General features: G+C 41.0%; 2 protein-coding genes across 6 annotated transcripts in view; one reads left to right on the top strand and one right to left on the bottom strand.

The window, feature by feature from the left end:
• MFSD8 (major facilitator superfamily domain containing 8) overlaps window positions 1-8785 on the bottom strand; it is a 38536-nt gene extending 29751 nt beyond the window's left edge. Inside the window, exon 1 of one of the 2 annotated variants that reach the window (XM_074274824.1) lies at window positions 8720-8785. In XM_074274824.1, the coding sequence (XP_074130925.1) occupies window positions 8720-8751 (32 nt within the window). In that variant the 5' untranslated portion in view covers window positions 8752-8785. Of the gene's footprint in view, window positions 1-6976; window positions 7573-8719 lie in introns of those variants that run through there. The other variant, XM_074274823.1, reaches the window with a different exon arrangement.
• Window positions 7321-14833, top strand: part of ABHD18 (abhydrolase domain containing 18) — a 53413-nt gene continuing 45900 nt past the window's right edge. For 3 of the 4 annotated variants that reach the window (XM_074274828.1, XM_074274825.1, XM_074274827.1), the window contains exon 1: window positions 7321-7538. The gene's annotated coding sequence lies outside the window, so the exon portion shown is untranslated. Of the gene's footprint in view, window positions 7539-7642; window positions 7782-14833 lie in introns of those variants that run through there. The other variant, XM_074274826.1, reaches the window with a different exon arrangement.

Genomic DNA, 14833 nt, shown 5'->3' with positions numbered 1-14833 from the left:
ATGTAACCACCACATGTGGACATGAATGGGGGGGTAGTGATATAAAATTTAAACATAGGAGAAACAATGAGGGGAAAAAGTCTATCTGTCAACAAAGGGAATATAGATTAGATGTTCTTGATAGCCCATTCCAGGTCCATAGAAAGTAGGGACAGGAGGAAATCACAAATTTGTGAAAGACCACTAACTGAGGAAATTTCCTCTATAGATTAATTTAATTTACGAGATCAGCTACTACTCTTCAACTTAAGAGTCTCCAGGGCTGGCTCTTAAATGACCCAGGCAAAGTGTTATCTAGAAAAGTCTGATTTATGACCAAATCTGAGGTGGGATTCAAACTCAAACTATATCACAATGGAAGTTGTCACTAATAGAGAACAATAACTGGTGAGGAGTCTCAGAACCGTAGCAGAAGGCATGGTTAAATAAATCAGAGGAGAAAATGGGAGGAGGGAAAAAGGAATTTCTATTTAGAATCAGGACGGAGTTTGAAGCCAGGGACAAACATCACAAAAGTTAGCCAATGTATTAAAGGCCTACTATGAGTGGGGCCCTAAAGTAAGCACTAGAGATACAAAGAAATAAATGAAACAGTAACTTAAGATTTTGTTAAGGGAAACAATTTGTATAAAAATAACTAAATACAATAAACACTGGATAAATTGTAGGGGAGGTAAATGAGCTGGTGCATTGCATAATTTTTTTCTCAGATATGAGATGGACTTGGTGATCTCTGTGGTTTTATCATTAAACCCAGTATGACAGGGCCCCAGATCTGGAGTCAGAACACCTGGGTTTGAATCTGGCTCACTTCTCCCCACCTAGGTCATCTCATTTGAGCTTACTCTTTGGGTTTCTTTCTGTTCACCTGCTTTGTAACATGAGAATATTAGGATAGGATTTCTACAGGTGACATCTGATCTAATGTCAAGCAGATTCAAAGAAATAGTAGGCAATAAACAAATAAACAAACAAATAATACACTAGTAGCCAAGTCTCATGGATTTTACCTCTTCTTCTGTCCACCACAATAAGTGGTGGGCCTCATTCCCTGTCTGGGAGCCATTGCAAGCAGCCTCGAGTACAGGCTCTACTCTCTTCTCTCTAATCCATCCTCCCAGGCAGGAAGTGAATTTCCTAAAGTACAGGTCTGACAGTAAATCTTTCTCCCAGAATTGCCTGTAGGATCAAAATCAAACTCCTGCATGGCTTCTAAGCCCTTTACCCCCATCTCTAACCTTAATGGTGGTTAATAAATATTTGTTTCCCTTCCCTTCCTTTTATCTTATGTACTTATGGGCAGTTAGACTGGCAAAAGAAGTTTTTATTAGCATTTGGCATTGGGAAGTTAGCCTTTGCTAGGAAAACTGACTTCCAAGTGGCAAAGTCCTGACAGAGAAATAAAGATCTAGCAGAGAAATCCTCTAACAGAGAAAGAGAAAATTTCTAGCAGAGAAATCCAGACAGGGAGGTAAATAAGGTCCTGTTAGGGAAATAGGTGAGAGAGATAAAGAGGGAGTAATGTTGAAAAGAAAATCTTTTCAGGGGGTAGGGGGTAGCAACACTGCTAAGGAGAGAAAGAGGTTCCTTGGCATGATTCCTGCATTTAGGTCCTCTGGAAGGAATTGAAGCTTGTTAGATGGGTAGCTCTTGGTGGGGCTGGGAGCTGTTTGAGTTGAAATCAGAATGAAATCAGAATAATCTTCGAACTGAATGAGTGTCCCCGGACTAATCTCCAACTCAATAGAGTTGGACAGAAATCTCCATCTCCAGGAGGAGTGGTCCTGGATTCAACTAGTCCCACCCAGATAATAGAATGAAACCACTTTATCTTGATTCCCTGGGGTGGGTCTCTCAGGGGAGAGCTTCTCTGAGGGAGTTTCTCAAGCTTTCCCCCCAAAGTCAGAGTGAGAGAATAAGAGTTTCAGGGCTCTCCCCGTCAACTTCATCCCTGTCTGCTTCAGTCTCCTCATCTATAAAATAGGGATAACAATAGCATGTAGAGTTTGTGAGGACCACATGAAATAATATTTGTAATGTTCCTCACAGAGCTTGGCACATAAGGGTGGTTAATAAATATTTGTTCCCCTTCCCTTCCTTATATTTTATGAACTTAAAAATATCATTCCAAGAAAGTCACCAGACTTCCAAAAGGACTCCATGACACAAAATAATCTAAATGAAAAGTTATGGTCCTTTCCAAATTTAATCTAGGATGCCCATAATACTGTAACACAGATCACAATCCATACAAAAACTTTTCATCCTATGTAATCTTTGTCCATAAATCCTTAGTGGAAGAGGAGCAGAAAAATAAAAGCTGCCTTTCTCCAGGTCTTCTAACAAATAGTAAGCTGGCCTCTGCTTTTGTTGTGTTGTGCTACAGTTCCCTTTTATTGTCCTCACTCAGTTTCCCTGAATTGTTCTGCCTCAGTTCCTAATTGTTCTGCTCAATCCTGCAACACCACAGCTCCCTCCTAATCATCATGATCCAGATAAGGAGAAAGATCTTCTATTTTAGACATCATGACCCTAGCCCTTCCCTAGTTATCAGAATGTCCAGTGCCTCCCCCCATTCTGTCATTGTTCTTTTTTATCCCAACTAATCAGAATGTTGGTGCTCCTCCTCATCCTGTCAGAACGCTGATCCTGCTCTCAGTGCTCTGAATCTGCCCCTGCCTCAGTCTACTCCCTGGTAGCTTGGAGTCACGAGCATGTATACTTCATGGGAAGCACACATTAGCTGCTGGATGTTTTGGACATCAGCCCTGGAGGCAGCATGCCCCTAATTCGGGTTGTGTTCCCTTTAAGAAACTAGTCCTTTCAGATTGATTTATTCCTTTCTGATTCCCAACCCCTCCTAGCTGATGCATTATCAATTCAAGAAGCTAGGACCTTTGATTCACAAATTCTGGTCAAAAGCATCCCTTTGAATTCCAATAGGAGATATATACTCTCTCCTAACCCACAGGCCCCTTTAATTAAATGTTTCCTTATAAAAGAGCCAAGCTGGAGTCCTCTCTTTGCAGAGGTCCCAAAGCTGGCAGCCTTCCACTTGGCATGCCAAGGATCTCTGCCCACTGGAACATTATTTCCAGTGCCCTCTTATCTCTACATCAACTTTAATAACTAGACTTTAACTTTACTTCCACACCCCATAATAAACCTCTTTTATCAATCTAGGTTGTCAGCCCATAAATTTCTTTACAGGGGACTCTTGTGCTGCCACTAGACCTCATTTAACTCCATATCCTTGCGCCAAATCCAAAGGGATTGCAGGGGAGCTCTATTTGACTCCCTGTACCCCGAACCTGCCACTAGACCTCAATTAAACCCTAATTTCATTTGGGTACTCCATATCTAAACCTCATCATCCCCAGCACAATCTCTCCCTTTCAAATGTAATATTAAAAACTCTCTAACCTCTATCTTGCCTCAGTTTCTCCAGCATTACAGTTGCTGCCCCTATTCTTCCCATCAGGATCAGAGGTACTCCTAGTCTAGCTAAGATCTCCAATGGCCAAGCCTCCATTCCCTACAACCTACAAGGATGGTTAATCCAGTGGATTTCAGAACTTGTTCCTAGAGTAAACCTTACCTAAACTGGTGGGAAGAGAGTAAAAATTCCCATATACATTGTATCTAGCCAGTCCCAGACTTCACATGACCATTACTATGAAATTGGAGTTCAGTAAGCATCCTACCCTCTGACAGCTACAATCATTTCTTGCTCTCTCTGGGTAGTGACCAAATCAATTCAACTGCAAGCTCCTGGAATGGAAACAAATGTCTGCCCTATGGTTCTTCTCATTCATGTGAGATCTTTTAATTATTTTTTGCCCCACTTCTTGTATATGATGCTTAGCATTGGTCTCCACCCTTATTCCCCGAATTCTCTTCTCCAGGCCCCCCACTTCTCTATGTTTCATCTCTATATTAGAGTAAAAACTCCTAGAAGGAAGGGATATATTGGGTGGATGGAGGGAGAAATCCCCTCCCCTCTACAGATCTTTTAACCTTAGGGCTTTCCACCTGACTTCTCTTTTCCACTGAATTTCCTGGTTCAATACCTTTCCTGACCACAGATCTTTAATGATTTCCTTGGTGCCACTTTTTGCATGCAAATCTTATTTGTGACCCTCACATGGTTCCCACTGCCTTCATTGAACAATACAACCGGTGAAGAATCCAAATTGTACTATTAAATGAGTCACAGGTATAGAGAATGAATAGGAAAATAAAAAGGTGAGTTTTGGTTTGGAGAACAGCCTGGGAACACAAAATGCTATTCAATTCCTCAAATGTAATCCAATCTGCTATATTCTCCCTTAGCTCTGGCTAGTTCTCAATCCATTCTCTGTTGGTGTTCAATATAACCGTTGTCCAATCGATTACATTTAACTGCATATTCCTGTGCTTATGGTAGTATACAGAAAATCTCAAATGACTCTGATAAACATTTTAAGTAAGGAGAGATCTTCCCATCTTCAGATTTAAAAAAAAAAAAAATCAGGAAGACATAAAAACTCCACATCGACAGCACTGAGAGCTGAAAAGGAAAAACCCCCAGGAAAAAAAAAACACAAAACACCCACATAAAAAACCAGATTCAAATAAAAATCAGTAAGAATCTGAGGTTATTGTGAAGAGAAAATATCTTAATAGATCCCGAGGGCATAATTGTGTTACAAAGAACAGAATCAAAATCACAAAAGATGAGAAGGGGTCATTAAAGGAAAAGGTAAAATAGTACTTTTCAGTTTAAGAAGGCTGTGCAGTATAATCTGTTTTGGAAATCTTTTAATGCAAAGTGGTTTTTAAAAAATTTAAATACCGTGCTTAAAAGCCTTCCACAGTCAAGAAAACTCACATATCTAGAATTGTTCAATGAGCTTTCATTCACATGACTCTTCATGATCCCATTTAGTTTTCTTGGCAGATGGCTGAAGTGATTTGCTATCTCCTCCAATTTTACAGATGAGGAATCTGAAGGCAAATGGGGGAGGGGGGGAGAAGAGGTAAGTGACTTGCCCAGAGTCACACAATTACTAAGTGTCTGAAGTTGGATTTGTACTCAGGGCTTCCGGCCTCCAGGCCAGGCACTCAATCCACTGTGCCACCTAGCTGTCTCTAACTTGAAAAGCATTTTCCAAAATCCTGAGATGGGTAAAGTCTTAATTCGATTTAAATGCTTCACTATATTTGTTCCAGATATGTGAGGATGTGATTATGCTAATATATTATTTAAAGTAACACATACCGATTTAAATGTGATATGATTATAAATAACTCAAGGAAAAATCATTTTCACAGTATAACAGTAAGCAGTGTGACTAGATACAGGTTCAAATATGTAAAACTACTAGTCTTCATTGCATCCAGAGAAATGGCCTTTTCCAGGGAGATTCAGTAAAGTGTAAAAAACCAACATTTTGCCATTTCTATCAGCTGTTTTATGTGCTGGGATTCTGATGGCTAAAATTCAAAAAACAATATGCTAGGTTGGTTCATCCTAATAAACAGCAACCATTGAGATGGGGTGTAGCACCTACAGAGAATGTAGCAATAACCCTAAGGTCCCTTAGCCAAGGGAGTCACAGTACTTCTATAAACATTGGTGGCAGTCACATGACAATTTGTTGGTCAGTAATAACAAAAGTTTGAGACAATAGTCTCATACTACCTAAGTCACAGAATTCAATAATGCAGTACATACTGAAGGAGATTTTTCTCCTTTAAGGATTTTTAGAGTTTCGGGGTCCCCTCTTCAATACCAGTCCACTCTTCAATTCTACCTCTAAGCCATGAAATTAGCATATCAGTGACTAGAAGCACCGGATCTAGGTTCTAAAAATTTATCTTCACCTTCTAGATTCCTAGCTAAGTTCACTTTAGTAGTCCTAACATTCATAACAAACTTTGCCCCTTCACTTTCAGATGGGCCTAAGCCTGCAAATTCTTTTGAGACACCTCACACAACTGTCAGGAACCCCAAACTTTTTGGTGTCTCCTTTGAACTTCGACAATCTCTGTTTAAACATGCTTTGAATTTAATAAATCAAAATGTGAGTGATGCACAATTGCCAAGTTTTCATCTTTTAATGTGGCCTTTTTCAGCTGGAAACTGCTAAGGTTCTACTTGGGCTTTGACTATTGGCTTCCTGAAGTTGGGGTTGGTGAATTGGTTTCCATCAGCTTCCTCCTCCTCCTCTTTCTCATACAGAGGCAGCAAACAAAAGAGGAAAGAGCCCAGAATATTTATTTATAGCAACACTGCTGGTGACAAAAATTCGAAACTGCCCCCATCTACGGGGCAATAGCTGAATATCTGAATGTATGTAAAGTAAATAATTTCTGCAAAACTAAGAAATAGGGGAAAACTACGGAATGAACCAGAAAAAAAAAAGAGAAAAATTCTGTTCACTGATTCCAACTATGATTCCAGAAGACTAATTAGAAACTGTAGCTAGCATTTATATTTGTATATTACATATTACATTGTTACATGCTACGCCTAGCATGCTTGTATATTACTATTGTGTATGTGACAAAAATACATGTGTATCGTCCGCTAAGATTTGGGAAATTATCTCATTAGTTAAAAGGGGAAGTGTCCTCACTTTACAGATTAGGAAACTGAGGGAAGGTGCAGGGTCTGACTCGGGATCTAAGGCCAGGCTGCTCTGATGCAGGTGGTGGCCGGCGGGTGCCGATCGCTACATAACGCTTTCCGAACGTCACAACACAGGCCGGCTCTGTGCGATTGCCCATCCTTGTTGTAAGAGAAAACTAAATCTTGTTCGTGGAAAATGTTAACTTAAACTTGGAAGACCGAAGCTGCCCCCAGGCCAAGCCCGACTCGTCCTGAAAGTAGAGAAAGTCCAGGCACTACATGCCCTGACTCGGTTTCCCCGCGTGTAAAAAGAGCAGAGAGACAGAAGGCGCCGCCACCCCCAACCCTTGGGCCCTGGTTCACCTGCTCCCCGGGCCCTGCTCGCCCAGCAAAGGCTGCTGTTCCTCGGGGGTTCCGCAGGCGGCCATGACCAACTCCGGACCCCAAACTCGGAGCTTGACCCCCTACTCTGAGGCTAAAGAGGAGACGGAGAAAGCGCAGGTTCGGGCCCGATTCTCGCGACACTTGGAGCCCCTCCTTCAGCCGGCGCTCATCGCTTTTTTTTTTTTCCGCGACGCCGGGGCGCGTGCGCAGCGGGGTGAAGTAGGCAGCCGAAACTAGTCTTGCCAGGGGCTTAGGGCGCGTGCGCACGAGGATGGGCCCGGCTTTAGAGCCAGGCTTCTCCCCACCCCCTCCATCCACCCCGTGACTCTTTCTTGGCAGCCCGCCAGATGGCGGCGCCGCCAGATCCTAGATGGAAAATCGGCAGGGTCCAAACGGACACTCGCCCCACCCCCGGCCTGGACCGCAGTCTCCTCCCACCGTGGTGGGCGGGTGCGGCAGGTGGGCCTGAAAGGAGGAGTCCCAGACTGGGGACCTAGACGGCCTGAGGGCTGTTTAGGGGGCCCCAGGCTTCCGGCCCTAGGTGAGTGGCGCGAGGGGTCTGTGGGGGAAGGGGCGAAGTACGGGCACGCGCGCGGGGCAGGAGGGGAGGAGAAGAGCGAGCGCGCGCCTGGGGCAGGATGGGGAGAAGGGTACGTGCCGGACGGCGCGCGCTGTCCTTGCACTGGGCTGGAAACTGAGCCCGCGAGAGAAAGAGGAAGGGGCTTCCCCTGCATCCCGAGGCTCCGAGGCCACGCTCCACTTCTCGCCACTTAGGTGACCTTGGGTAAGTCACTTCTTTCTGGCTCTCAGTTCGCTCCTGTGGGAGACGGGGAGGGGAGCGAGTCTCCGGAGCTTCCTCCAGCGGCCAGTCTCAGCCGTGCGCTCGGACCCGGACTGAGTTCGTCGGAAGCGGATCTGAGCGCCCGGTGTTACTTTTGTTACCTGGGGAGCGCTCTCGCCCCAGAAAAGGGGAAGCCCCGTGCGTGGCTTCCTCTCCCGCTCTGTCCACGCGCCGTGGGCTTGTCCGAACGAGAGGAGGCCTCTCCTCCTTCGGGGTCTTCCTGCGTTCCCGGGGTGCGGGGGGGGAGCGGATGGAGGCTTCAGGTGGGACGGAACCCCCAAGTTGGCCTTGGGGAAGCTCGAGTATCTGCGATAGAGAGAGGGCGACGGCCGGGGAGCCGAGGGTCTGCATTCCTTTACAGGCAATAGGGAGCCGCTGCATCTTCCTGAGCTGGAGAGAGGGCGCTCACATTTGTGCGGCGCAAAGATAAATTCTACAGCCGCTTTAGAGATTAATCTTCATGCTCCGTGACTGGTCTTTTTGGCTTCTTTTTCGTCCCAACTGAAACCTCACCTTCTACCGTAAGCCTTCCGCCATCCCTCGTTAATTCTGGCTCCTTCTCATAATCATTTCCTATTCTGCATATGCCTTCCTTTGTATTCAGTTGTCTGCCTACTGACTCTCCTTCCCCTCCCCCCCAGGTTGTAAGTTCTTTAAAGGTTGGGGCTGCACTCTCCCTGGCCCATAAAAAGTGCTCCATAGGTGTTTCTTTTTGATCTGTTCATTGAAATTAAAATGGATTTCCCCCCGGAGGAGTTTTAATGAGATTAATCCCCACAGTAGTATATCTTTCAGCGATCCTCAAACTTTTTAAATAGGGGGCCAGTTCACTGTCCCTCAGACTGTGGGAGGGCCGGACTACAGTAAAAACAAAAACTCACCCTCTGTCTCCGCCCCTCAGCTCATTTGCCATAACCTGGGCTGCATAAACGTCCTCTACCGGGCTGTAGTTTGAGAACCCCAGATTGTTGATCTCACTATTCATGCAAAGTTCTCAGAACCAGGAGCCCTGCCTGTGAAAGCCAGGCAGATGCTAGATGCAACGGCCTTAGTGCTGGACCCGGTATATAAATCAAATCTGAAACTGAGTCTCAACTCCAGATGAGGGCCACTGAATGTGGGGGGAGTCGAAAAAAAAACAAGCAACCATTAAAGGTGTTAGAAATCACACACACACAAAAATTGTTCCCCTGAGACAATTGGAGTTAAGTGACTTGCCCCCATCACACAGCTACACAGCTACACAGCTACACAGCTACACAGCTACACAGCTACACAGCTACACAGCTACACAGCTACACAGCTACACAGCTACACAGCTACGAAGTGTTAGGTGTCTGAGGTCAAATTTGAACTCAGGTCCTCCTTCCTAACCTCAGGGCTGGTGAAGATTTAATTCTTTTTTTTTTTCCCCCTGAGGCTGGGGTTAAGTGACTTGCCCAGGGTCACACAGCTAGGAAGTGTTAAGTGTCTGAGACCAGATTTGAACTTGGGTCTTCCTGAATTCAGGGCTGGTGCTCTATCCATTGCGCCACCTAGCTGCAGATTTAATTCTTTATGTAAAGATGTATAGATTTAATTCTTTATGTAAAAATTAAACAAGCATATCCATCTCATTAGTAAGCAAGTTTGCTTTCTTTATTAGATAGTAAAATTATATGTATACTTAAAAATTAATGTCAAAATAAAATTTTAATGGGTTTTATTTCTAAGTGATTTGTTCTTTATGATTGTGATTTGAGGTGAGGAGATGATGGTAAACACCAAAAGTTGAGGATCATTAATGTGGAGAATTCACAATTCACAATTCTCTTTGGCAAAAAGCAGATTTAATTGAGGAACAGATTCCAGACAAAATGAATTCTAAAGGAAGCTATGAGGTTGGGACCTATTTTTAGCTGGCAGGCTAAATCCTGAAAAGGACTTAGCACCCTAAAAAAGTTAGTTAGCTGGGGTTGGTAAGCATATTGGAGTTAGGACAGATACCACATGCCATGGGTCAGGTAAGGAGAAAGTCACCAAAAGGTGGAGTGCCACAGTAGACTGACCAAAGGAAGGCAGCAGCCGTGGAATGGCCAATAAATAGACTGGACATGGTCCGGTGACTCTGCCTGAGACCTATTGCTAGGGTGGGTCTCAGGAATTTGACATAACTTGGATTTCTGACCTTCCAAAGAGTCGGACCTTGGAGCTAAACTGATCTCTATCTGTGCCTTCTCCCTGACAGCCTCAGGGATTTTATCAATTCCTCTGCTAACCACACCTAACATTGAAGACCTCATCCTTTCTGGTAAGCTCCTCCTATCCAGCTATTTATTGTAGGATGTCTTACAAATAAACTTGGCCAGTCCACAAGATTGTTTTAGAGGTCGTTCTCTGCCGGAGATGCACAGAAAGTAGAGTGTTTTTTGTTTTCAGACTTAGCTTTGGAAATTATCCTTTTTAATTTGTAGTCAGGGAACAAAGAAGTGCTTATCTTTCTTCCTCCTTTCTGTAGTGGAGGAGACTGCTTTACCTGTGCTGCTTCATCCCTGATCTAGATTGTTTGCTAGTGCTAAGTTTGGTTGATACAGTTTTCCTAGTTTTCTATATTAATGAAGTCATAGTGCTGGTGGTTCAAAAAAATAAGTTGAAACAATCTCTCAGTTGTTTCATTAGAAAGTTTAAGTGCTGTGTTTTTTCACTTTATTGTGATGGCCACAAAAGATACAGGAATCAAAAGAATATGGAAAAGAGGATTCTGTTAAATGTTTTCTTTGAGGCCATAAATTTGTACTATAATTTTACTGAAAACTCAAGCTCCTTTTTATCCTTGACGTGTTCTCTTAGTCAATAAACACTTATGAATTTTTTTTTATGATTTTCTTTTTTATCTTTTCTTTTTGATGAGGTAGTCAGTGTTAAATGACTTGCCCAGGGTTACACAGCTAGGAAGCATTAAGTGTCTGAGACCAGATTTGAACTCAGGTCCTCCTGACTCGAGCTGGTGGTCTAGCCATTGCATCACCTAGCAATAAACATTTATTAAGTGCCTACTATATGCTTAAGTGTTGCATGTAATTGGGTGATACAATGGATAATGCAAAGACCTGAAGTCTGGAAGACCTGAATTCAAATTTAGCCTCTGACACTTAACTGCATAATCCTGGGAATAACCTTCATAACCTGATTTGTCTTGTTTTCTGTCAAGAATACAAAATAAAAAGGGGCAGCTAGGTGGTGCAGTGGATAGAGCACCAGCCTTGAATGCAAGAGGACCCGAGTTCAAATATGGTCTCAGACATTTAACACTTCCTAGCTGTGTGACCCTGGTTAAGTCACTTAACCCCAGCCAAAAAAAAAAAAAAAAGAATACAAAATAAAAACCAAAAAATACCGAACAACTTTACTGGTTGACCCTATGTTAAACTTGGAGCTATAAATGCAGAAAAGAACCCTCAAGGGAAATATATACTCCAAAAAAAGCTGATGGGGAAAGGGAAAGAGAATAATGTTCCTGGAGAAACCTAGCCTAGTGGCGAATGGAAAATGTGGGGCCCTCCTTAAAGGGAGGAGTTCATTGCTCCACCCTCCAGCCCCCCAATCAGAGGGGAGAGGCAATTTAGGTGTTGAATATCAAAGCAAACTCTGTCTCCAAGTTGAGATTTCAGGTGATGAGCTTATCTGGGGGGAATCTTAGTAGCTGATGGGAAAAGTTGCCTCTAAAAACAGGTACTGGAAGGAATTTGTTGCTGCCCCTTTATGTTTTAAAAAGATAATTTTAAAATTCTGATTTGCTGGGAGTCTCTATTGCTTTTGCAACTCCCCATAAGAAGACAACTCAAATTTTAATAACACTTTAAGATTTACACAGTGCATTTCTTTCAACAATCAAATGGGGAGGTTGTCTATTACAATCCTGTTTTGACATATGAGGAAATTGGGACTGTTGAAGAGTTTGCCATTTGGAATTAAGACTTTAGCCCCAAAATTTGATGATGCCTATTGAGGAAAAGTGAGAAGTGAATAAAAATGAAGCATAGTATTAAAATGAGGTTAAAAATCTCCACAAAAACATGGCTCTTCTAAATCAAAGGTTATAATACTTAATATGTCTAGAGAGCAGTGACACAAGATCTTTATACTTGATGGCCAAATACTTGGATCATTTTAGTAACACAGCTCAGCTTAATGAAATGCAGTTCTAGGAAAGAGCTTACTCCTTGGCACTGAAGCATTTTTTTTTTTTTTTTAAGGGAGCTAAACTTTTCTCTCTGCTATTGACTTTAAGCTGGGCATTTTGCCTTTTAATTTACATTATCAAATTTCCTTAATTCAATTCCGAAGCCCTATTGTTTTGGATCCTGAGAAAACTCAAGGAATCTTTTGATGAGTATAGCCTTTTAGAGGAGATGAAAAGATTCTTGATGGAAGAAAATTTGATTCTTCAGTGAAGATTGGGAGATATTTCACACTTAAAGCTATCTTTGAAACTATAGGATTGGTCAACACTGCCAAACTTAAGAATTCTGAAGTCTTTTTGGATTGTTTTCCATTATTATGATTGTGGTTGATAAATGTTACAGACTTTCCAAATTCTATGAATTCTTAAGTTCATTTCTAATTGTACAGCAATATTCCATTGTATTCATACACTGTAATTTATCAATCATTCTGCAATCAAAATGTTCATTTTCCTTCTAGTTTTTTTGTTGCTACAAAAAATGCTGCTATAAATGTTATTGCATATAAGATTTTTTCTAAGTTGTTTTCCAGAATGGTAGGACCAGTTCATAGCTTTACCAACAATTTATTAGTGATTGGTTTGTCTTCTCATAGTAGTAAAACATTGTTTTAGACTTTGCCAATCTTTGGAATGTGAAGTAACACCTCAGTTTTAAGTTGTATTTTTTTCTTAATAATTTGGAGGTTTTTTTCATGAGTGTAAGTTGAATCTTTTGGAAAACTCTGGTCATTTTTGAGAAATGGTTCTTATTATATTTCTTTTTTTTCCCCCCTTAATCAGTCTTTTTTTTTTTTTAATTGAAGCTTTTTATTTTCAAAATATATAAATGGACAATTTTTAGCATTTACCCCTACAAAACTTTGTGTTCTAATTTTTTTCCCCTCCCTTCTCCCCATCACCTCCCCTAGCCATTATATATTATATATGTTAAACTATGTTGTGATCCACATTCAATTCCTACTGCCCTGGAACTGGCCTGAATCGTTTTGTTGAAAAGAGCCAGGTCCATCAAAATTTATCATCATATAATTTTGCTGTTGCTTTGGTTTCCTGATTCTGCTCATTTCACTCAGCATCAGTTCATGTAAGTCTTTCTAGGTCTTAGTGAAATCATCCTGCTGGTCATTTCTTATAGAACAACTAATACTTCATAATATTCATATACCACAACTTACTCAGCCATTCTCCAAGTGACGGACATCCACTCAGTTTCCAGTTTCTTTCACAATAAAAAGGGCTGCCCCAAACATTTTTGTACATGTAGGTCCCTTTCCCTCCTTTATGATCTCTTTAGGATACAAGCCCAATAGAAACACTGCAAAATCAAAGATTATGCACAGTTTGATAGCCCTTTGAACAAAGTTCCAAATTGCTCTCCAGAATGGTTGAATTAGTTCACAACTCTAAATACAGTGTATCAGTTTTCCCACATCCCCTCCAACATTCTCTTATATTTCTATCAGTTATATATGTGTGTGTTTACATATACTTTATCAGAGAAATTGCTGTAAATATTTTCCCCATTAACCACTTCTCCATAGTTTCATTGATGTTTTTATCAAAACTCTATCCCTTGTTTAGTGAGGGATTCTTCTACTTATCATTGTTCAAGGTAGAGTCATATGTTCTCCATTTTTTTTCCAGCTTCCTGTTCTTTACTGATACCAATACCAGGTATAATATATACCCCAAAAAGATTAAAAACAAGGAAAAAACCCATGTGGATAAAAAAATGGATGGCAGCATTTTTTGTTGTAGGAATGAATTAGAAAGTTACAGATCAATTGGGGATTGGTTAAATAAATTATAGTAATGGAATATTATTGATTATAAGAAGTAAGAAAAGGGTACTGAACAGAAATTGTAGGACATCCACACTTAATTAGACAGGATAGACTGAGAGTGATCAGACCAGTAGGAGGAGACTCACAAGACAAAAGTTATGTGGATGTTAAAGGAAGAAATTGGGAAGAATGGGTGATGAATAGTGTCTGAAACAGATTGAGAAAAAAAAATTTAAGTCTGAGGATTTCGCTATTAAGATATCACAAAATGTGATACTCTATGAATACATTCTGAAGCCTGCTGTTTTTCTTCTTCCATTTTATTTGAGTCGTTTTTTTATATAAAATCACCAGTATTACAAATGTGTTTTACATGATTGCACATGTGTAAACTATATCAGATTTCTTACAGTTTCAGGGAGGAAGGAGAGAGATAATTTGGAACTCGCAAAAATGTTTTAAAAAATTGTTTTGTTGTAATTGAGGGGAAATATTTTTTTTGAAAATACATTGTCATCTTGAAAAAACACAGTGAGTGGAATTAGAAGCTAGATTATAAAGAATTGATATGGGGAAGAAGTGGCTTGTTAATTCATATGGCATTAATTTAGTCTAAGATCAAGATGTCAGAAATAATTATGCATGGGAACCATAACATTCATAGTGCCATTGCAACTAGATTAAAATATAATTGTGAAATATTTGATAAAATAAAAATATAGTAAATTATAGGTAATAGGAAGTCATTATGCAGCCAGCCCATTGGAATTTCGAGTTTGATACCATTGGCCTAAGATGATTTTACAAGTGTATATGTAGATTTATTACTAACCCAAGAAATTAGTGATTCAGGCTTGATTTGAATGCTTAAACTTCAGGAAAAAGTTCTAGCTAAATAAATTCTTTAGTTGTTTACATATTTGCATATTCAGAGTGGCTTCATTTCTGCTTTGAGTGGGATAAACAAAAGTTCCATCTATCAATCT

The sequence above is a fragment of the Sminthopsis crassicaudata genome, chromosome 6 (genome assembly GCF_048593235.1).
Source record: "Sminthopsis crassicaudata isolate SCR6 chromosome 6, ASM4859323v1, whole genome shotgun sequence".
Taxonomy (NCBI): domain Eukaryota; kingdom Metazoa; phylum Chordata; class Mammalia; order Dasyuromorphia; family Dasyuridae; genus Sminthopsis; species Sminthopsis crassicaudata.
The sequence above is the reverse complement of the archived record's forward strand: the minus strand, read 5'-3'. Positions and strand labels throughout refer to the sequence as shown.